The 24065-nt window shown below is 44.4% G+C and overlaps 1 protein-coding gene across 5 annotated transcripts in view; it reads left to right on the top strand.

Annotated features, from left to right (window-relative positions):
- Positions 1-650: 650 nt before the first annotated feature.
- The window catches only part of NAXD (NAD(P)HX dehydratase), a 78380-nt gene continuing 54965 nt past the window's right edge, over positions 651-24065 (top strand). Inside the window, exons 1-2 of one of the 5 annotated variants that reach the window (XM_029604702.1) lie at positions 678-796; positions 5663-6034. In XM_029604702.1, the coding sequence (XP_029460562.1) occupies positions 733-796; positions 5663-6034 (436 nt within the window). In that variant the 5' untranslated portion in view covers positions 678-732. The other 4 variants (XM_029604701.1, XM_029604700.1, XM_029604704.1 and 1 more) reach the window with 4 other exon arrangements.

The raw sequence follows: 24065 nt of genomic DNA, 5'->3' as shown, positions 1-24065 counted from the left end.
AAAAGGTAAAGAGAAGGGCAACCAAAACGAGAAAGGGGCTAAAATGATTCCCCTATAAGGAGGTGAGGACTCTTCAGCTTGGAGCTGAGGGTAGATATAAAATAATGAGTGGAGTGGAACAAGTAAACGTAAATCTTTTGTTTACTCTCAAAAAGTACAAAGACTGGGCGACCCAATGAAGTTACTAAGTTGTACATTTAAAACTAATAAATTATTTTTATTTTTTTTTACTCAACACATAATTAAGGTGCTAGAAGCCGGATACAGTAGCTGAAAACCCCTAATAAATAGCTGCAGCAGCAAAAAATGAACAAGGGTGGCTCTTAAACCGCTGATGGTAGGGACAATAGAAAGCAGAGGGGGTGTTGCTAGCAGATTCAGATAACTTTATTAGGCGGACAATTTTGCACGTCTTTGCCAATGAGCTCAGAGCTCCAGCAGACGCTAGGGGTGGGCGGGCGGGAAGGCTCGTGAACGTTTAACTAATACAGCCTCCTAATTGGCTGACCTCTTCACTTTCTCTCCGCCCCATTCTGCTGTCAAAAGAAGTGTTCCCCATGTTAATCGCGAGGGTGAGGGGCGGGACGTGAATGGCCATTGGCCGCTCAGTGCCCTGGGAGGGGGGGGGGGGGATCGCTGATTGGCTGCTTAGACCATGAGGTCTCTCGGAATGGAAAGCCGTGCGGCCCGAACGTAGGGAAGCCCAGTGTTGCCGGGGCGCGAGCGGGGCTCATGAGTTGTTGGAAGCGCGTGCGGGTTGTAGCTGGATTAGTTGTCAGTCCCGTGGCTTTGCTAGGTAAGAGCGTCACCTCTGGGCTGGGTTTCCGGGCTTCTTGCTCCCCTTCCGAGTCGGGCCCCGGGTCCAGAGGCGCGGGCACGGAATGCCGCGGGGAAGGGGCACGCTGGTATGTGTAGTAACCGCACTTGTCTCGGCTTTGGTCTTCTGGCTGCATGATGAAGGTAAATTTTAAAGAGAGTGGTAGTGTCAACGTTATTGAAATGTAAATGCAGCGGAAAGGAGCCGCGTTATTGCTGTAGAAAGGAGTCGGGAAGCACAGGCGGTTTATGACTAGAGCTAGACCTATGGTGCAGAGTGTGGCTTATAGATATCTTATCTTCTGCCACGCAGTTTTCACGCTACAATTGATTTTTCATTTGGGAGTTTCAGATGGTGCTTTGCAGGGATGACGTTTGCATGTTAGGTGGAGATGATGCTTAAAGAGTGATTAATTTTGGGAAGGAGATGGGATTTAAGGTTGCCAACTGGCTTCAGATTTTCTGGACAGGGTGATCCAGTCCTGGTTTGTGTCCCCTGCATGCAGGTACTTTATGCTTTTGGTTTTCTTAGGGAATGCAGTAGGGAAACAAAAAATAGTCCCTACTTGCAATGGGGTAAAAACCAGGACTGGATCTACCTGTCCTGAAAATTATGGAGTCAGTTGGCAAACCCTAGGGTTGATACTGGTCAGTGGTGCCAAAGGAAGGCTGCTGGGCACAGGTGCACATCAACTGAGAGGGAATCTAAGGGCCAGGTTACTGACAGGGACAAATGGCTTAGTCACTTTTGCAGGTATTTGGAACAGTGGTTTTCAAACTAGTCCTCTCAACAGCCAGTCAGCTTTTCAGGATATCCACAATGGATGGTCAAGAGCTAGATTTGGGTGCACTGCTTCCCTTGAATGCAGATCTAGCTCCTGCATATTCATTGTGGATAGCCTGAAAACCTGATTGGCTAGGTGTGGCCTGAGAACTGGGTTGAGAAACCCCTGCTTTAGAAAACTGAAAGTTTGGAGACAACACCATTGGACTTTATCCCTAGAGACATACAGCACATGCATTATTTAGAAAATTTGTATGTAGTTCTGACACTGAGGGAAATGACATCTTTTTATTCCTCCCTCCACATGGAGGTGACAGGAGTTAAGAGCCATAGGTGTCTAAGCAAAGTAAGTGAAGGGAGACACATGTTTTTCTAGCTTGTCACATGCTGCAAGCTCCCTGCTTATGATGCAAGAGCTGCTTTATGCCACACTTGGAGGAAGGTGACATGTGCAATGCTATTGAGGGAGCTCTGTGGACAGGGAAATTGGCTTCCAGTGTTGCAGTATGGTCATGCCAGACAACAGGCTCAGTTCCATTGGGCCAGAGCGGAAGGCCATGTATGTGTTGGTGCACATGCAGCTCATTGTCTTTGATGAATCTGGCATTGACTGACTTTTGTGACCACTGCTGGAAGTAGCTGGGGACCAACACCTGTAGGTGTGCAAGTACAGGGAGGCAGGTGAACGAACATCACTTTGACCTCCCTTATCTGTTCTCCTCACCTTTTCCCTGTTTCCTTTTCTGCTTGGCCAGGGAAACTTCCATTGAGCATGTGCTCCTTCACATGTATGTGATTCCATGTCTCTAGCTAGGTATGTGCGATAGGCAGTGGGAGGGTGAATTGTCTCAATCACTGTTCCCTCTAAACTGTGTGCATGTGCACATGGGAAAACATAACATGCATAAAAAATCCTGATGATATTTGCATTATGCTAGCTTATAGTACATATAGTTGAACAGCTTACAAAAAGCGGCATAAGAAAATATTTGAGCACACACCCTTTTAAAAATTAGAAGGAATATTGGTCCCCATGACTTACAGTTCCTAACAAACTATCCTGATCCGGGGAGTTTGGAGGGAGCGTGGTCAACTCTGAGTACCTCAAAAGGACAAAATGCATAACTAAAATTTACACTGAATTTGTGTATATAATTAGCAGAAATGAATTTGAATATGCAAATAAGTTCAGATGTGGCATTACAAATTACTGTAGTATTAAATAGCAATACAACTCCCATCTCCCTGATTTCCTATTCCTCTTACCACCCAAACTGTGCTATACCCTACTCTTAACCTGTTGTCTCCCCACTCCTGCTTTGAGTTGGGGTTGCTCTAACATTGGTGTAAATTGGCAGAGGGTGTCTTCAGGCTAGAGCACATTCTCTCTCACTCACTCTGATAGTCATACATCTATATTTAGATACAGGGCTTTTTTTTTTTCCAGAGGGTACATGCTGGTTCTTTTCCTTCCACTAGCTAGATTTGCTCTGTGCTCCATAAAAAACAAACAAACTTGCATGGGAGTAGTGGCCTATTTCCTTGTCCAGAAAGGTGGTAATCCCTCTGTCAAATGCAGGAAATGTTACTGGTGACTGACACGTGTTACACATAAGAGCTAGTAAAGCCTTCTTCCCTCCAGTGAGCTGCCGGCCCTTGCTGGGCTCCCTGTGGCCTCTTACCCAGGAACCCTCCCGCTGTCCGTTTGTGCACGACCCGTTTGATAATAAAGTTGCAGCTGCTATGGGTTGGTTTTTTTTTTTTCTTTTTGCCTGGCTGTGATTGGCTCTTTCCCCTTCCAGCCGCGAGCTCGGCCCTGACGTTTCGTCCCTTCCCCAGCCCGTCCCGGGGAGAAAGAGACTGAAGCAGCCCAGCCTGGGATTGTTTGTTTGCCGGGTGGGTTTGGGGCGGGGCGGGGCGGGGGGGGCCTCCGGACCAGTGGCTTGGGAAAAGAGGGACGGTCTGGACCTTGCTGGCCGCCCAAGGCTGGGGGGGAAGGCGGTGACTCCTTCCCTCTTCCCGCGGAATGGGGTTGCAGGTGACATTTGCTCCCTTGCAGTTGCATGCGCGAGCTGTGTAGTTCCGCCTCCTCCTCCCTCTGTTTTGGAGCATCTGCCTCCGCGTGGGGGTTTTTTTTTTTTTGTTTGTTTTTCTTTGTGCCCCCCCCCCCTTTCCCCACGAGCGCAGGGAGCCGTGGCCCCGGAGCGCAGGAGGGCGGCCGGGACCCTTGCAGCTGCCGCCCGGGAGGGGGGGGGGGCGCCGGCGGACCATGCTCCCCAACACCCGCGGCTTCCTCTGGTCGGACCTGGAGACGCGCGCCCTGCTGGACATCTGGGGGGAGGCGGACGTGCAGTCGGCGCTGGACGGCAACTTCCGCAACAGCCATGTGTACCGGGACGTGGCCTGCCGGCTGGCCGACCTGGGCTTCGAGCGCACGCCCGAGCAGTGCCGCATCCGCATCAAGGGGCTGAAGCGCCAGTACTACCAGGCGCGCGACGGCCCGCAGAGGAACGGCCACGCGCGCAAGGTCTGCAAGTACTACGAGGAGATGGACCGCATCCTGAGCTGCCGGCCGGCCCCGCCGCCGCCGCCGGCCGCCGCCGAGCCCCCCGACGAGGACGAGGCGGGCGGCGGCGCGGAGGCGACGCGGGACCCCTTCGCCGAGGACTCGGGGGAGTGCTCGTCCTACGCCCAGCGTGCCATCAAGGTGGAGTGCCCGCCCTTCGCCATCCCGGTGCCGCCGGGCGAAGGTGAGTGCCAAGGGTGCGGGTGGCAGTAACCCGGGTGGCTGTTTAATGTGCATGCATCTGCCTCCCGGTGTGTCTCCCCTTTTTGCTGAGATCGGAGTCCGGGTTTATCCGTAGAGATCGCTGCCAGGTGGTCGAGCAGGTTTCTAGCTTGGCTGTCCCCCCCCTTGTCAGCACAAGAGGGGATGCTGCTTGATTCCCACCCAGAGCTGGTGGTGCTGTTTTGCTTAAAAAGTGCTTACACTTTCCATGTTTAAAATCAGAAATGCATCAGTACAGGTTCCATTACTTTCTTAGCACCCAGTTTGGTAAAGCTCTGCTGTGGCACTGTGGTAGAAATCCTCTGTGAACACTGACACCTTGGGATATAGAAGAGAATGAATGAATGGTAGTTGAAATTAAGAGCAGTTTGGGGCCAATGCAATATCATGCGCACAAAAGCATCCAACCTGGATGCACGTTTTTTAAATGCGCACACATCCCCTCTCTTGGGGCTCGATGTAATACTCAAATGAGCTGGTGCGCTAAAGCGTACGCACAGAGGATGAATTGCGTGTCCCTAGTGCACCCATGGCATCGAGTGCCCAGGAGAAGTGGCTGTGCACAGGTAAGAAAAACAGACACTCAGTTTTCTGAGCATGCACGGGTTAGGAAAACGGACGCTCGTAAATTGATCTTCCCTTTTCCTGACCTGACAGATGTCATTTCCCCCCCCCCCCCCCCTTATGTTGCAGCCTAGTATCTCAATGATATTAAGTAGGAGGAACCACAGAAAAGCTGTGTTTTTTTTTTTTTTTGCTTTTATGAGCATGGCTTGGGGTGCTTCAAAACTTAACGCCAGCCCTGGGCTGGCGTTAATTTTTAAGGGTTAAAATGTGTGCGTACATTCGAGGTACTAGCTAATATCCTCATCAACACGGCATTTGCATGTGATGAGCACTATTAGCTATGCCCCGGTATGTACGCACATTTAGGACTCGCTAGTCCCGATATTGCATTGGGTGTATGTCTAGTGCATCCAGCTGCGTATTTAGCGGTTTGCTGAGCTCAGCACCCGATATTTCATCGGCCCCTTTGAGTTTATAGTACTTTTCTTACATCATTTTAGATAAGCTTTGTGAAAGGGAAAGAGAGAGGTTAGCATTGATCTTTCTTCTCTGCTCCCCAACAAAGAAATCTATTGTGTGTTTAGCATTCGGAAAGGTAAGTTATCTTTATGCACATCATATTAAATTTTAGATTTGCAAAACACTATTTATTGATTAGTTCCTCTGCATTTTCCCCCCAAATAATTTTGTGACATTTTTTGTTTTAGGTTTTAAACAACTTGGTGCTCCCACCAATGCCCCGTCACCCTTGCAGCCTAAAAGACCGAAAAAACGCCACACAAATCTAACACTGGATAAAATGATGGAAAAATTCTTGCATCAAAGCATGGATGCTGAGCAGAAGTTCTACAAATATGAGGAGCAGCGACTTAAAATTGAAGACAAGCGCCGGGAAGCCGAGCATGCCCGAGAGCTCCAGATGTTACAGATGCTGGGACAGATGCTGGCCGGCATTTCTTCTGCGGTCTCGCAAAGGTCACGTTCTAGAGCCTGCAGCCCCCCCCTGAGAGCAAATCGCCAGTCGTACGGGGAGCCCATTAACTATAATGCTGCAGACACAGCACTTTCTCCACCCATAGGTATAATCTTCCTGTAACTTAGATGAGGTGTTTGGCAAGTTAGGGAAAAACATCATGGCTGTCTCTAAAACGGTATGCAAAACTGAATTGTTAACATCTGTGGGGGTCTTTTTTTTTTTTTTTTTTATTGTGGTGCAAATTAAAGTATAATTGTCTTAAGAAAACCTTTTCTATTAGACAGACTGAGATCTGTTTAAATTTTAAATATTGCACTTACTTGTGCGTACGGCCTTGAAGCGATGCTGCTAAGCTAGGTGCTTCAGAATGTCACTTTTGTGATTTCTTGATCCTGTCGGGCAAATTTTTGTGGAGAGTGACAAGTGAAGAATCAGGGAGGTGCAGGGGATATTTCCTATTGGGATCTCGATAAGGCTTTTGAGTCTGTTCCATATAGAAGACGGATTTAAACCAGCCAACATTAAAAATAAGAACAAAAGCTGTTAATTAGGCAAGAAGCTGGGTGACCAGCAGAGTTTGATGGTGGGCCACTTTTTTTTTCTGTTCAGTATCGCTGAGTTTTATGTGAGAGTAAAATATGCTTGTTGGCAGAAGATACAAAAATCTGCAGTAGGGCAGTTAACACGGGGAGGGGGACTTGAAAAAATGGAAAGCTGTCAGGATTTGGAAGCTACGCTTTGATGCAAAATTTATGAAGCTAGGGTGCAAAAATCTGTTAGCCACATATACAGGAAAGAGATCTAGAAGCAAAGGTCTCTTTTATAACCTGAAGGTTGCTTGTCAATGTAATAAAGCAACAGGGAAAGTTAATGGTACGTTCCGGTGCATTAGAGTTCTCGCCAGTAAGAGGGATTTAATGTTGCCCTTGTATGCTACCATCAGATTGAGGGATGTGCAGGCTCGGCTGAGGGGAGCAGAGGTGGCCACCCGACGAGCCTGGAACTAAGAACAGCATTGCCTTCACAGCCCTGACCCTTCCTGCGGGTTTCCTGATTTGAAAAGGAAATCGGGGAAGGGGGCTTGTGAGGCTGCCACGGGAATGCCGACCCACAGTCTCACACTTAAGTGTGGTGGTCTTCTCCGTTCATTGAGCTGGGGGAAGAGGGATGAGTCAGCAGGTTGGGTTTGTCAGGGATTCTGGAGAGTTACCTTGCAGATGGCGCTGTCATCCTTTTCTGTAGGCTGTACCCTTGCATGGACAATTCAGATGTTGCGCTTCTGACATACCAGAGGATCTGCATCATAAACCTTGTACTATGGAGCTTAAGGAACTAAAAATTACTCCCTGGTGAAATGAAAAGAGATTGACTTATTGGAAAGTGTAATTTTTCCATAGAAAAAGAGAAATTTTAAAGCACAAGGCATCCTGAGGAGAGGCTCGGAGAAAATGTGGAAATATTTTTACGGAGAGGAGTGGTGAAAACCAATACTAAGAAAAAGTCAAGCATGCTTGGGTTAGATAGGGCAGTAGGAAGAACAGGGTTAAGAGGTTTGGAGTAGACGATGTGGTAGGATTCTGGGTGTTTGCTTTAAGTGTGAAAACGTGTTTGCTGGAAAATATCCTTGCCTGAGATGAATGGATTTTGGCGAGGAACTCATGTCTTTGGCCCTGATCGAGGCCCTTAGAAGAGCAGGCAGAGTCTCTTTTTTTTTTTTTTTTGATTGGAGCCCCTGGGAGGGATAGAGAGGAAATGGTTTGGTGGAGGGAGGACTACACTGGGGTGAAGAGGAGAGGGGGGGTCGGGAGATGTACTTACAAGTGAAAAAATACCCTTTGCTAGGTACTCCTGCCTACTCTCCTCTTTAAAACACATTGGTAGAGAGAGGGTAAGGTGAGAATACACAGCGAGTGCATTCCATCGCTTTTCAAGCTCATCTTCCCAGTAAGAGTGAAGGTAACAGAATTAACTTGGATAAGGAGAAATATTCTGCCAGGCAAGTGTGTACAGCTGACAGCTGGAATACATCCTTAGCTAGAGCTGTGTACACAGGAACAGCCAAACAGTGACGCAGCCAAGGTGGGCTAGCTGATCCTGTGTCTGCTGTTATCGTTTTTATTGATAGGAGGTGTCCTTTTTTTTTTTTTGGTGATTTTTGTATATTTATTTTGTTCTATGACCCAAATTTCCAAAATACAGTCTTTATGAATAATTTAAAATGAGGATACACCTCATTCCATTTTAGATATAATTTATTAAATATAATCAAAACGCATGATCCAAAGAAGGAAAAGCAATTTTACAAACGTGAATATTCTTAACAAATCCCCGAGGGAGGGGAAGCTAGTATAAAAAAAAATACATCCAGCAAAATGTTTTATGTGTACACCCTACCTAAGCATCGCAATCAAAAAGTCATCTTTACCATCTAAAAGGAAGAAGGAAACTCTGCCGTCCTGGGGAGACTTAGTAAAAGGGTCCAGATAAAGAGGTTCCCTCAGTCTTATTGGGCCACTTACATGCGAATTTAAGGAAAAATCTCCTATGGTCAACCCTCTTGAACATAATTGCAGGAAAGGCCTCCTCCTTAATTGAGTTGCTCTACGTACGTCTGAGAATATTCTGACCTTTTGGCTCAAAAATCTTCTGTTACGGAAATTCATGTTCAGTATCCACACTCTGACAAGACTGTCCGGAGCACGCGTGAGGAAACCTTTTTCTCGAGAGTTCTACACGACAGCAGACATGTCCAGGCCATCGGAAGTATTGTTAATTTTTCTAGACCTATTTCATGTTTTAGTGTCTTCAAATAGCATCAATATGTATAGAAGGAATATGCCTCATTAGATACTCTTTTTAAATGTCTCCAAGAGAGAAATGTTAGCCTTGTCTAAGAGAGTTAATGAACCACTGGATAATATTTAAGGACAGCTATGTTAGATAACTGTAAGGCGGAAATCCGACTTTCCATTGCACTTATCTTAGCCTCGTGAACTAACTTTTTTTTTTTTTTTATCCTGGACCTTTTAAAGTAGCCAGCAGTTACACGATATAACAAGCAAATATACTTTCCATTCTCAGAATAGCCTGCTGGAGTTTTTCCATAGCTGAGCTCTTTGAGGTTGGGACCACTGGGATCTGGTAGCCACGCTGCAAGGCTGGGAGTTGGCCCTGCCGTCCGGAAGCGTTACGTAGGGAGCGAGCGCCACTTCAGCAGCTTTTTATCTTGCAATCCGCCTTTTTTTTTTTTTTTTTTTCCTTTGGCAAAGGACCTGACCTAGCAGGCACACGTTCTCTTCAGACATCTGCTGACGTCCACGGTGAAGTTCTGGACTCAGGATCCACAGACAGGTGCAGTAATTCAGGCAGCCAGGGAGGGCATCTGGTCCCCCGCAGCTCTCCAGCTTATGAGCCAGCTTCTCGGTGACACCGAAGATGAAACAAAACACATCCGTGGGGAGACACCGGAGGCTCTGCCGGGTAAGACTGAACTTTACCCCTTCTCTTTTTTTTTTTTTATTATTTTCAAAGGGTAAAAAGAGCCACCCAAGGCAAAACATCAAGGAAAACTGCCCAGAATCATGAAACTCGGACCACACCCAACAGCTGGGTTAGCCATCATCTTGATTTCCCTCTCTTAATATAATTTTTAAATAAATGTGCCTGATATATTGGACACACCCACTTCTTTAGACTTATCCTATTCCAAGTGCATGTTTCGGTTCCTACGTTGCTCGATTTGACAAGCCTGTGTCGGGCTGTGATTAGTCTCCGCATAGCGGCATTGGCCAGCTCGCTTGTGTTCATGATGACATCGAAGTCCTTGGGAACTCGAGAAGCGGACGTTTCGTATCGCAATCCTGAAGCTTTACGAGAACCTGCATGCTCCTAGCAGGCCCTCGCCTAAATACAAATCCTACTTACAGCCCCCAGCACTCTCACCCCCTACCCCTCGGCTGGTCCAGGCACTTCTCTCATTCGAATGGACTGCGATATATTTCACCGAGTGGGACCGTCGGCCCGTGCACGGTTTAGTCCCCGCAGCAGCCCAGTTTGCCTCTCCTGTGAGTTTCATGTGTGAAAAGGTGAAGCAGGGGATATGAGAGAGAGAGAGAGCAAAACGAAAAATCTTCCTCTTCCCTTCCCCCCTCCCCCCCCCCAAAAACAAAAATCTCAAAGAACAAATAAGGCAAACTTTTTCTAAGATTTGTTCAACATACCCCCCCAGCTCCTAGAAATTCTGGCTGGCTTCATGTTTTCTCCCCCGCTCAGTAGCCTCCTTCTCTTCCAGATGTGCATGGTGCCATTGGAGAAATGATGGATATTGAGGGGAGGAGATATTGAAATGAGGCCACACCACCCCCCAGCTAGTGAATCCCAGCAAAAAACCAATCATTTATTTATTTAACAGTTTTTATATACCAACGTTCAATAGAGAGATCACATCTGTTTACAATAAACAGAGAACTACACTAAATTAGTGTTTGACACGGAACTTGAACAGATCAATAACCAAAGATCAATACTAAATAGGCTGTAGTTAAATAGAATAATGAAGTGTAAATATATATATATAATCATGCTAAGACTTGTGGCTTTTTTAATACAGCGAGAATAGGTTTATTTGCAGCTATCCTCCATACAATGCTGTGTCCGCGTGTGTGTGTGTTTTTGTTGCACACTTCCAAATTTTGCAGTGGTGAGATCACGTGATCCAGTAATATAAATCTGTTTTCGTGTTTCTGCATGTACGCGTTTTGTATGAATTCACATTTCAGATAACATCCTGGTGATACTGGATCCAGAGTTTTCATGTAACGATTTTTATTTGCATCCACCAAAATGTTTCCTCTTTGAAAAGACTAAAAAAAAATTATGGTCCTATGATCATACTTCCCTAGATCCAGGTGGTTAACATCAGCTAGTCTTATTGATGGTCCTTTTATTTTATTCAGTTAAATGATGAAATGTACCTATAGTAGAGAGTGTTGTATGATCTTTTATTTTTAAGTCATGCCAGCTCCTACTGTCATGAACGTGGCACCCTCCTAGGTTGTCCATTATGCCATCATGAGCTGTTGAATGTTAATGGCCTTGGGGAAAAGTCTAGAATAAAATCAGGTGAGCACAGCATAAAATTGACTTCTGGGTTGTACTGTAGAAGAGTGGCTGGAGTTATTTGTGATTTACAGTGGTGATACTCGCTGGCTTTTTCAGAATGTAGTGCTCTAGTTTCCTTGTCTGATCTTACACACAAGATCTTTCTCTCTCTTTAGCCTATTTTGTGTTTAGTATCCCATCCACAGCACATTTTCAATATATTTGAGGATCCTGATGTGTATCTTTATTTGATCCACATGGATGCACATTCTGCAAAATAGGCTCCTTTATTTCTGCATAATGAGATGGTATACCGTAATGTATTTCGCCGATGAACATACCTTATATGTGAAGTCATATTGTAACATTTGACAAGACAAGCTTTGAATGCTAACAGAGAATTTACTGTTATCAATATTAATAACTGTAACACGTGAACTTCCTGAAACCCTATCCAGAGTTCCGGTTAAAGGCAAATTCTCCAAGGTTGTCCATGGATGCATGAAAGCAAGTCCATTGCCATAGGTTCCAGCTACTAGTATAGAATCCACTTTTAGTTACAACTGCCACATATAGAATAGTTATTGGAGTGATAATAGATTTTCTTGCTCGTGTTGAAAGAGAAGTCAGTTATCCATAAAGAGTGTGTACTTCCGTGAGGAAGAACAGTGAGCCGTGAGATACTCAAACTGCTAAGCGATGTAGCTGATTTCTCCAGTACATTATGGATGGCGCGTTCGTATCCAGCCAATGCGCCAGAATTGATTTTTTTGGGCCAGTAAACCTGCCTTCTTTAGTAGCAGTCCTTGGTAATCGGGTACATCTTTCTTTAATCTCTGCCAAGGAATCGAATAGGCACACTAGAGGGGGTACAGGGAAAGCCCATCACTGTATGTCCCCAGATATCCAAGGATTTTTTCCCAGAAAACATGTATCGATGGACATTCCCAAAAACAATGATATAATGTTCCTGGGGAGCCCCCACACTTTATACATTGGGTGGAATTTGCTAGTTTAACTTTATGAGCCCACACCGGGGAGACATTCATACGGCGTAAAAACTTAAATTGCACTTTTCTCATCTGCACATTTTCAGATACTTCATTTAGATGTACATAACAATTTTGGATCATGGGGAGAGTAATTGGGATAGGCATCTCCTGATTCCACTCCTTGACCAACTCTGGCAATTCCGAAGCACCCTATACCTTTTGCAAAGCTACTATTAAAGAGGTACAAGACATCTTTTTCCCCAGCGGCATTGAGAAGAAACCCTTCAATTTAACTCTAATGCTATTGGGGATTTAAGAAGATCTGTCATGAAATGAATGGCTTGCAAATACCCATAAACTTCTGTGTGATAGCAAATATTCATGTTGGAGATCTTGAAAGCTGCGTATTAAGCCCCATTCCTCCTGTACAAACTGGTACAAATAGGTCAAACACTTATAGGCCCATTGTTGAAAAACCACATTGCTGAGGCCTGGAATAAACCTGGGATGGCCCATTATAGTCAACATAGGGGATAATGTCCAAGGTATTTGAAGCTTGGCACAGAGCACTTTCCAGGCTTGTCTACATGCCTCTACTATTGGGTTGTTCTGAATTCCCCCTAATAACAAATGACCCGGTACATGCAATAGATTTCCAATTTGTAATGGATAGCACCAAGCCTGTTTAAAAAAAAAAAAAAAAAAAAAAAAAGCAGAGGGGAAAAAGTCTCTGTGCCCCATATCCAATCATAGACCTGCCATAGTAAATAAGCAACATTGTACATCTGCAGGTTCGGACAGTTCAGTCTCCCCGCTTCCCAGGACAATTGCACTTTACAGGGCTAGCCTAGCACGTTTCTTGCCCCACACGAGACTATGGAGTGCCATATCCAGCTCCAATAGATGTTTACGTTTAAGACGGACCGGTAACATTTGAAAAACACACAACTACCTGGGGAGCTCTATCATCTTGAAAAGTTTGATTCGCTCACCCGATGTTAAAGGCAGATTTTTGCCATTCCTGCAGGAGAAGTATATTACTATCATATATCCTTGGAATATCTACAGGTATGTTAATTCCCAAGTATCTCATTTCTTTCTCTACCCACCGTAGGGGGAAGGGGCCTGGCCAGGAACTTTCAAGAATCCTATAACATCTAGTGCCTCAGATTTATCCTGGTTGAATTTGAGTCTGAAGAATTTACCAAAATGATTCTGTAAAGGCATAACCTGTTTGCAAAGAGGAGACAGAGTTTGTTAAGAAAGCTGCATTCGCAGATGATATTCTAGTTATCTTAAAGGATTCTTCCCTCAATTCCAAACCTGCTATTTTTGGAGAATGTGCTATCTTCCTTAATAAAGGATCCAGTGTGAGGATATAAAGTAAAGGAGAAAGGGGACAGCCTTGTCTTGTACCTCTCTGCAGCTCGAAATCTTGCAACATGTCCCCATTGGCGAAGATCACGGAGCAAGGTTCTTGGTACCATAGAGAGAGATTCTTCACCACCTCCCCGTGTAAGCCATATCTATTCAACACTGAGAATAGGTAATGCCACGCCACTCGATCGAATGCTTTTTCACCATCGAATCCCACGACTACGGCAGGTGCATGTGTGAAGTTACATTGCAACATAGCCGTCCATAATCTTACCAGATGTTTACTTGCTGCCCTCCCAGGAACAAAGCCCACTTGGTTTACGGATATCAGGTCTGGCAGGACCCCCTTCAGCCTGTTTGCCAAGATGTTTGCGAATAATTTTAAAATGAAATTTAGAAGCGAAATAGGCCTATATGAGGACGGTGAAGTGTGGGGTCCTTGCATCCCTTTAGGGAGTACCGTAATAAAGGCCTTTTTTGCATCCCTGGGGAAACCACCTCTTTGCGAGGCTGCTGAGAAATATTCCTTCAGGGTAGTGCTGATTTCCCTGCTGAGCATTTTATAAAAATTGGCATTGAGCCCATCTGGGCCAGGGGTCTTATGTAAGTGGCTTGATTTTATTCTCTCCATAATTTCAGAAATGGTAAAGGGTTTGTTCAATTCATCTAGCTGCTGTGCTATCACTGTTGGTAATTCTAGATCTTGAAAAAAGGCTTCTTCTAGTTCTCTAACATTTTCCGTGGAGTCCTCTGGAATATCAACATAATTCACATGAACTCCTATATATACGGAATTTTGTGTTGGTACTGAAGTGAGAATACCACACTGTCGGTAATGATTAAATATAAGGCTATCTATCTTTACAAACTTGGACATGAGATGAAGCCTATTATGACAGGTCATTATTAACCTAAGCGTCTGTCTTATACATTGTTGTACTGGTGAAGGTTTAATTAACGACAGTCCTCTGGAATATGACATATATCCGTTGTGGAGGTATATTTAACCCCATCAGGCCCTTGTAAAACCTCTGTGTATTTATGCCCTTCTTGGTTTTGACTAAATTTGCTAGGAGTCTACAAGCTTTTTAAGGTACTTTTTGAATCCTGGTGAAAAGCTGACCTAAACCTCAGAGGCATATGAAGGTTTATGACATTTACAGGGGGAACAATCCATGAAAATAAAGACAAAAGATGAGAATGAATGTATGGCCTGAAGATCAGAGCCATACACAGAAGCACAGCAAAAATTCAGAAGAGTGCAGTATGTTTGAAGACTTAAAGCGTGAGTATAGAGAGAGATCTGAAAGAGAAACCTGCAGCTTCCAGTAAAAGGTTTAAAGGGAATTCTAGATGAGTAGCAGTGTTACGAGAAGTTTTATGATGGAAAGGGTTGGGCACTTAGCCTATTGTAGATCATGTACCCTTGTGCTTAAGCCTACTTGGAAGAGAGGGCAATGTGTACCAATGAACCGCGCAATACACATACACTCTGGCACAAATTCAAAGACTGTCTAAGGGGGTCATTTATCAAAATGCGCTAAGGCATTTTCGCATGCGATAGGCCTTTAACGCATGCGATGCAAATCCGAACAAGAAGAGGAGTTAGGGGTGAGAGTGGGCTGGGTTTGCCAGTCTGTGAAGTGCTATCACACAGACTTAATGCCGATTTTAAGTACACCTTTTTCAGTGGCGTTAAGCCATGTGATGGCTTGCGTTATGAGGCGGTAAGATGTTAGCGCATTTCGCAATGTCTCCTGAAAGGCCTGTTTTAGTAGGTTTGAAGCTCCCAGAGCACCGGGAGAGAGAAAGAAAGAGGCTGACTAGCCATACTGTCCTCTCCCTAGATAGGTATTTGTGTCCCTATGGGAGGCCCAACTAGTAACTAGAGGTGAGGTTTAGGTATTAGTGTAGGGGGTTAGGGGTCACTTTGACATTCAACGTGAGACGTACAGAACAATGCTCTCTTGTGAAGATTTGTTGATCTTCGGAGTGAGGAAACTCACTCCAAGATGATATTTGTGCAAGGTTCTCTCCACCTAGCTTGATGGACTCTCTACCTGGGTAACATCAAGCTAGGTGGAGAGAACATTGCACAAATCTCATCTTTGGGTGAGTTTCCTCTCTCCATAGGTCATTAATTTTTACAAGGGACCACTGTTCTGTTCGTACGTCTCACGTTGAATGTCAAAGTGGCCCCTAACCCCCTACACTAATACTTAACCCTCACCTCGAGTTATTAGGTGGGCCTCCCATAGGGATACAAATACCTATCTAGGAAGAAGACATTATGGCTAGTCTCTCTCCCTCCAGTGGTTGTATGCAGGAAATACAACAGGTCTGGCACTTATCACAAAGTCTGAAAACATTATCACAATTTGTGCTAACTTAGCTCTTCGCATAGGTAATTAGCACAAATTGCAATAAACTATTAGCATAAACCACGCCCCTTTTGCTATTGCATGCGATACATATCACATTTTGATAAATCCAGGCCTAAGATAGTATTAGATAAATGTATTTTATTACTGAATTTTATAAGTAAATATATCCATTTTCAGTTCAGTTCCCCATACCATATGTTTATGCAAAGCTGTGCCTTTCTAACTACCCATGATTTCCTCTTACGGCTCCCAAAATGAAGTGTCTTGTAAGAACATGGCCAGGTGTCCATGATGCCTCTGCATGGTCTGCTCTGGTCGCCTTCTGATTACATTTGTGTTGGGCTGGGAGTATGCCTGTATGCCATGGTTCTGGTCACATCTGTGTTGGGCTGGTTGTCTGGTGTTCTGGTCTCAGCCTCAGGGTTTTTTTTTTATAGAGCATTTCATATGCAACATTGCATGTCTCTTAATTCATTGGTTGAATCTGTTTGGTTTTAGGTCAAACTAATCCTGGACACAGTGGTTCTTATATCGCATGTTTTGCTTCTCCTCGTGGTAGAGGGGATGGCAGAGTCTTTTTGGATACGAGGCCTTTTGTGATTAGTGTTCCACATATAGAATAGGTCTCCACTTCTTGTTAACATATTCTCTTGCAGCTTAATCGATATTTGGCAATACTGTAACTCCAGGCTCATTTCCTGTTATGTTCAGCCTAGGCTTAATGACCGCCCATGTTCACAAAGCTTTTGTGTTAGTTTTGCAGTTTCACTGACAGGCAGTCTTTTTTTCAATATTGCAAAATTTTCTTCTGTCCCAATTACAACTAGAAACAGTCTCTGGGCTTTTCTTATGAAAGGCTTATATTAGTATAATAGCCATCATTCTTTTAAATGTCCATTTTATCCATATGAGAAGTTCATTGCAGAAACTTAATCTGTAATGAGTTTTGAGTGTCCATTAATCCACACATTCTGAGAAGCTTACGTGATATTCCAGTAGGATACCCTTCAGGCATTCTTCCTATCTACTAATTATATTTAATTTATACTTTCACCCCAACACTAACCATAACAGCAGAAGATGTAGCACGGATAGAGACTCGTGGTGTTCCTGGAGAAAATCATTGAGGAAGTGCAGTACAAACTAGGGCTTTTCAATATTGATGAGAGGTTGTGGTTTGTTTGTTTGTTTTTTGTTTTGTGGGGTTTTTGGGTTTTTTTTTTTGGAAGTGAATGCCTGCCAGATTCTTTGCACTTGATAAAAGTCTGTGCCAGGTTCTAAAGCTGCCAAAGATCATCTGACACTTGTCCCAGAAGGCAATGGCTTTGGATGATTTTTTTTTAAACTGAACCCCTGCTAGTGTACTTTTTTTTTTTTTTTTTTTTTTTAAAGGTTACACAAAGCTAAATGCAATGGTGATTTGGAGATCAAAGAAGACTGCCTGGTTGAACTATGAGATTTTTTTTCAGAAGTGTTTCACAGCGGGGGGAGGTTTGGCTCTTGCAATGAGTGCTACAGAACCAGGACCGGTCTTGCCATCAGGGCATTGCTGCTCATAGACCATGGCCTATACTATCCCATCAGTCTAGGAGATTTGATAATGTGTAGGGAGAGTACCTCCCCAGATATTGAACAGCATTGAGAACAGCCAGATTCAAGGCTTCTCTGCAGCAAACACAGACATTAAGAGGAACTGATGGGGAGGATAAACCAACATTTAGGGAGTTCTGGTGAAACTACAGCATCATGAATGCAAGGATCCGAAAACATTAGCTTTGACTGGCATGTGAAACAAGATATGGCCTCTGTTCATGCCATCCAGGGTCCATCAAGCAGAAATCATTTTAAGAAAACCTAGTGAGCCTCCACGATGATTTCAGATTTGAGGAGCGCACAGAATTGGATGTGGTCAAGTTGCTGCAGATGCATGGAGAAGACCTGTCAAATGAGAATCTGATGCAGCTGGATCAAGAACGAGGAGTGGAAGAGGAAAATGCCTCAAACTGCATAAAAATAATGATTCCCCCCCCCATATTATCCAGAGGAAGCTTACAAGGAATTAATTGTATAAGCAGCTGAATGTGTTCAAAAGAGCTGTGCTTGGATGCATTTTTGTTTGCTTATTTTTTTTTGGCAAAAAAGAAAAAAAGACATTTAATGCTCTTTCTCAAACATAAAATGATCCAACAGGATGATTGCAAACTGCAGGGCGTGAATGTTCCTGAAGAGGGGCACGCTGGGTGCCCAATAAAGGAGAAAACAAAAATGGCTATACTGAGTCTGTGCATCGAGGAGGCACTGCAAGCTCAGGAGAGAGGAGCAGCAAGAGTGTAATGTTGTCGTCATAAGGATGCCTCGGCTTAGCCATGCATCTCTTTCATTAGGCTGGAGAGAGGAGCAGCGAGCTGCGGCGTGCCCGGGTGGGGAGCTGCTTACTCTGCAGCAGAACCGGACATGGGGGGAACCACTGCTGGGTTCCACACACCAGGAAGAGCTGTCGCTCTCAAGCCTCAGGCCGGGAGGAGTTCCCTGCAGCTTCCGGGTCCCTACCCAGAGAGAGATCATAACTGTAACCTGCCCGGGGAAAAGAAGTGGTGAGGTAGGGGAGTGGAATGGTCAAAGATGCCAGAGAGAATGAGGTGGTAGGGAAAGGAGTATAAAGAGAAAAAGTGTTAAATTATTTTTTAAATTTTGAAATATATTGTATTGAATTTTCACATTATACAAGAAAGACAAAAGGGAATGGTCCATGCACGTGAAGATGGTATACTCTTCTCTTCTTCACATGGCATTGTAACGTACAGTTAATAGATTTTAACATCAATATTTTCAAACCAACAATCCATAAACCCTCCCTTTTCCCCTTCATCCCCCACTCATCTCCAGCTCTCACCCTGGCACTAGGCGGCCATCCATGAACCCATCTGGAAACCATTCAGCTGGTATGACTCCTATTTCTATTGCATAGTATTTAGGAAAAGGCTTCCGTGCCCTATGGGGCAAAGCTTGTGTAGATATATATAGATATATATATATATAAAGATCCCAGACTTCCAAAAGAAAACTCTCTGCGCCTAATGGTCAGATCAGTCTTCTCCTCATGACGTGCCATGGCGCATTGGGAGGTTACAGCTGTCTTCAGTTGCGTAACCATAGGGGACCTCCGGAAGCAGCCACTTTTGAAAGGTGGCTTTCTTTGCTAATGATAGGATTTTTTTGCATCCATTGCTTAATATGTACATTGGGGAAAAATGAGGTTGTGAAGTTCATCAAGCAGAAGGCACCGGGGCCTCCGTAGGAATCAATGTCCCCGTTACCCCCCTGGATGTATCTCTGCACCTTGCCCCACAACTGCACAACCAGAACTCATGCCCCCAAGGAACCCGTGCAACTTGACATTTAGGGACACTTATCAGACTGACAGTCCCATTGTACAAACACGAGTACTAGGTATGTAAGCTCGCATCAAAAATTTATATTCAGTCCGGAGCCCCACATTTACATGTGAGAGCGAAGTCCAAGAAAATAATTTTGCATAATTATCTGACAAAATATCTATAGCAATCTCCTGTTTCCGCCCCCATATAACATTATCATACTCAATAGGGGGGTTCCTTCTTTAATAGGAATTTTATAAAAATAAGCAATGGTATATCGGCCCTGGTCTTCCAGATTCAATATTTCAGAAAGTATTTCCTGATTCTAATCTTGTAAATCCAAGGGCTACATATAGGGCAGTGATGGCTAACCTATGACACGCGTGTCAGAGGTGACACGCCGAGCCGTTTTTGCTGACACGCGTAGTGTTTCGGGACTATCGAATTTTTTTTTTAATTGGCTGCGCCGAGCCTTTTTTTTTTTTTTTTTTTTCGGCTGCGCCAACCCTTTAAAATTAGTTTTTTTAGTATCCCCCCAATGCCCCCGGGCGCATGCGGCGCAGCGACAGGCCCACGTCACCACAGCCCAAAGAAAAAGATCGCGTTTAAACGCGCTGATGCTCCTCCTTCTTCCTGTGCGGCCCCAGAAGTAAACGTTGCCGGAGCCACGTGGGCAGGAAGGAGAGAAGCATCAGCGCGTGCAGAAGAGGAGCATCGCTTGCGCTTACGGGCCGCTGCGAATCCCAAGTCGCAGCGGCCCGAGAAGAGGAAGAAGCCCGGTAGCAGGGCCGCTGCAGAGCCCATCCTGCGGCGACCCGCGAAGAGGAGGCCGAGAGGTGAGAGAGAGGCTGAGGGTCTGTAGAAGGTGGGTGGGTGTGTGTGTGCGCGCGTGTATGAGATGAGTTGAGAGATTGTGTGTGAGGACCTGAATGTTTGCAGAGACTGCATGTGCTTGAGTAAGACAGCATGTGGGAGTGAGAGAGAGCCTGTGAGTGTGAGTCAGACAGCATGTGCCAGTGAGAGACTGTGTATGAATGATTGTATGAGAGAGAGCATGTGCCAGTGAGAGACTGTGTGTATGAATGATTGTATGAGAGAGAGCGTGTGCCAGTGAGAGCCTGTGTGTATGAATGATTGTATGAGAGAGAGCGTGTGCCAGTGAGAGCCTGTGTGTATGAATGATTGTATGAGAGAGAGCATGTGCACTGAGAGCCTGTGTGTATGAATGATTGTATGAGAGAGAGCATGTGCCAGTGAGAGCCTGTGTGTATGAATAATTGTATGAGAGAGAGCATGTGCCAGTGAGAGCCTGTGTGTATGAATGATTGTATGAGAGAGAGCATGTGCCAGTGAGAGCCTGTGTGTATGAATGATTGTATGAGAGAGAGCATGTGCCAGTGAGAGCCTGTGTGTATGAATGATTGTATGAGAGAGAGCATGTGCCAGTGAGAGCCTGTGTGTATGAATGATTGTATGAGAGAGAGCATGTGCCAGTGAGAGCCTGTGTGTATGAATGATTGTATGAGAGACAGCATGTGACAGTGAGAGCCTGTGTGTGAGAGAGAGAAATGCATGTGAGAATGAGAACCTGACTGTGTGTTTGAGGGAAGAAGATGAAGAGAAAAGAAACAGAAAAAAAGACAATATAAAAGGAATTGGCAAAAAAAAAATATAAGAAAGGGAAGGTGGAAAAAAAAAAAGCCTGTGACCAACCAATTAGAAAACAAAGATCAGACAGCAAAGGTAAAAAAAAAAATTCTTTTTTAGTGATTGGCACATGTAATCTTTGGGAATGTGCAAGAATAGCAACATCCCCAGTAGTCATGTGGCAGCAGTGACAGTAGCAGCAGAGGAATGAGAGAGGTTCTGAGGTTGCTGGCAAAAGAGAGGGGGGTCTGCCTTCAGTGTGTGCATGTGTATGAATGGGACTCTGCCTGGGGGTGTATGTGTGTGAATGCATGGGTGCCTGCCTGGGGTCTGTGTGTGTGAGAATGAATTGGTGCCTGCCTGGAGGATGGAGCGGGAGTGGTGTGAAAATGACTGGGAGCCTGCCTGGGTGTGTGTGTATGTGAGGGAGCCAGTGAGTGTGAGAGCATGAGTGTGTATGAGAAAATCCAGGGGAGTAAGAGTTTGGGTGGAGGGGGAGAGAGTGTTTTAATTGAAGATTTAGCCGATGAAATTCAGCAACAAAAAAGTCACTGAGCAGGTAAGGTAAAGAATTATTTGTTTTTGCTTTATTAATAAATACAGTACATATTAAAATTATAACTTTGTTATTAATTAGAGCTACAAATATCACAATTATGGATTTTTCTAGAAGTGACACACCACCCGAGTTATGCTCGGTTTTTTTTATGAATTTTGACACACTGAGCTCAAAAGGTTGGCCATCACTGATATAGGGAGAGATGCTTACAGTTGTTTGTTTAAGTCATAGGCATTTTTTAAATTCTGGAAATGAGATGATTTCATCAGATTCATTTAACAAATGTGCCAATACCTGTCTACCTTTATTGCCCCACTCTTTAATTCTGCATCGAAAGCCCGGGACAAAGTCCCTGTTACCTTCAGAACATGAGAAAATAAAGATTTATTTATGCATTTGCAAAATTTGTAACCTGCCAATTACCACACTCTGTTCTAGGCAGGTTACAATAAAACATCAACCACAAACTAAGAAAAATAGGAAAAAATTAGTGAAAACTGTAAAATATGCAAAAATAAAGTTTGGTAGGATGGGACAGTTTGTTTTTTTTTCTCAGCAAAACAATGTTTGCTGGCACCTGAGAGTGGTGTATGTTGTGGTTTTTTTTGTTTTTGCTTTATTTTATTTTTTGAAAAACATTCCAGCTCTGATTATTGTGGTATTTGTATTTATTTATATGTGGTCTCTGTCTCTGCATGTGATGTACATCTGCCTGTGTGTCTCTCCGTGCCCCTTGGGTGCTATGTCTTCCTCTCCATGCTCGTATAATTGTGCGTGTTTGCGCCTTTCAACAACTTGAACAGAAACAAACGTTGGGCCTCGAGCCACTGGCTGGCAGAGTGGGTGCATGGTGGACACCGTGTGTGTGTGTGGGGTGGGGGAGAGCAAACAGATGAGATGAAACAAGATCGAGGATCCACAGGATGAGAACCGATCCTACATGTGGAAAAAAAATCTTGTTTTTTAATGACTTCTCTGGATCGGAAAGCATCTCCAGGTTTTTAATTTTTTTTTTAAATGAGAAAATAGGTTTCAACAAATGCATTTCTGTACATTTTTCACGTCAAAACGCCCATCTCTTCTGTATATTGCAGGATTCCTTTACTGTACTACATGGTGACGTTCGCATATTTGATCCAAATACATTTGGGATAAAAGAATCATTTCAGACCTCTTTATATCCATGTGTTAAGTGTTTATCCTCTGTAAGAGGATTGTTTGGTCATGGAATTTTTCTGATTTTCCTCTGATGGTGAAGAAACACACGACTGTACAGGTTGGGCAAGGACCCTGTTTTTTAAAAATGTTTTCAGGTCTTTACAAAGTGTTTACGTAGTGGCCTTGGCCCTATAGCTCTGGTTTATGTGCTGGGTTAAGAATCCACTTCCAGGCCTAGGGATGCCAAAGATGTTGTACACTTGGGCAAGAAACGGCCATCGCTCTAATGGGGAGTCGCTCTGTCCAGCGAGAGGCGCTGGTGATCCGGCCAATGGATTTGCCCTGATGAAATATGCTGTCTAGGGAAGTAGGAGCATGGCAGAAACGTAGGGGGAGAAGGAAAGACCATTTTTCTTGAATAATTTAGACTTGCATGTTTGCTCAGCCGGGGTGGGGGAAAAAAGCCTAGATCCCTAGCCATTGGGGTGATTGAAAACCCTTGTTTCTTGGCATCTGACATTGGGCTATGGAGTTAAGAAACCATTGCTATGGCCTGCACAGGACAGAAGATGAGATGGAAAGGGGGGATAGGATTGGGAAGGAAGGATGGTGCAAAGACTTAGGAGAGAGGCATGGGAAGGAGGTGAGAAGATAAGTAACATGGAAGGGAGAAAAGTGGACAAAAAAATCCAAACTGCAACCTCGCTGCAAAAAAAAAACAAAACACACAATAAGAAGGGGGGGGGGGGGTCATATTGTCTCTCGTTATTAAAAATGTTGTCAGGTACCCATGTGTTAAACTATTTTCCTCATTTGTCTTGTTGACATGTACTTTCTGTAGCCTGTGTGTTCTGCAAGTCTTAAAGACGTGAACTCTGACTAATATAAACGACACCCCGATATCATAATGCTGATCCGTTATTCACCCAGCTTCTGAAGTAAAAAACAAAAGTATTTAGTTCAGCCGTTTATGTGACCTAAATGGAAGTTTCAAATTTCTGAGGGCCAGTGAACTAGGCAGGTGCTAACCGAGCACTTGGCATGCAGGGAGATAGGATGTTGTGTCTTAATTCCAAATGTATCCATTCTAATACTGTGAAAATGGTGTCTGCCTTTTGGCCCTTTGAATTTTTAGGTGCTTATAAAGTATGAAGACCCAGAGTGGGGAGGGAAAAGTTAGACACTCTGCTGATATCCAATGCAAAGCCCCTAACGTAGCCATCTACATTTAGTCAAGTGAATAGCATGTCTAAAGTTAGGCCCCCAAGAGACAAACCTTTTCAGCCTAAAACTGAAGCACCTAATTTCATCTGAAATCTCACCGATCTTTTAGGCACCTAAAACAGAGGTGTCTAGGTCAGGTGCTCAGAATCCTTTGACTAACAGCCTATTTGTTTAGGCGCAGCTAATGATGTGGCTGGATTTGGCTTGTCCAACCTTTCTTAAAATGATCGCACAGACTGGACTGCTTCATCTTTGTCCTGTTTAAAGCGAGTACTGGCGGGTCATATTTGCAGTTTCTTCATCGACAAGCAGAGCT

Source organism: Rhinatrema bivittatum, chromosome 5, assembly GCF_901001135.1.
Source record: "Rhinatrema bivittatum chromosome 5, aRhiBiv1.1, whole genome shotgun sequence".
In the NCBI taxonomy this organism is placed as follows: Eukaryota; Metazoa; Chordata; class Amphibia; order Gymnophiona; family Rhinatrematidae; genus Rhinatrema; species Rhinatrema bivittatum.
Note: the sequence above shows the minus strand (reverse complement) of the source record. Positions and strands in the feature narration are given on the sequence as shown.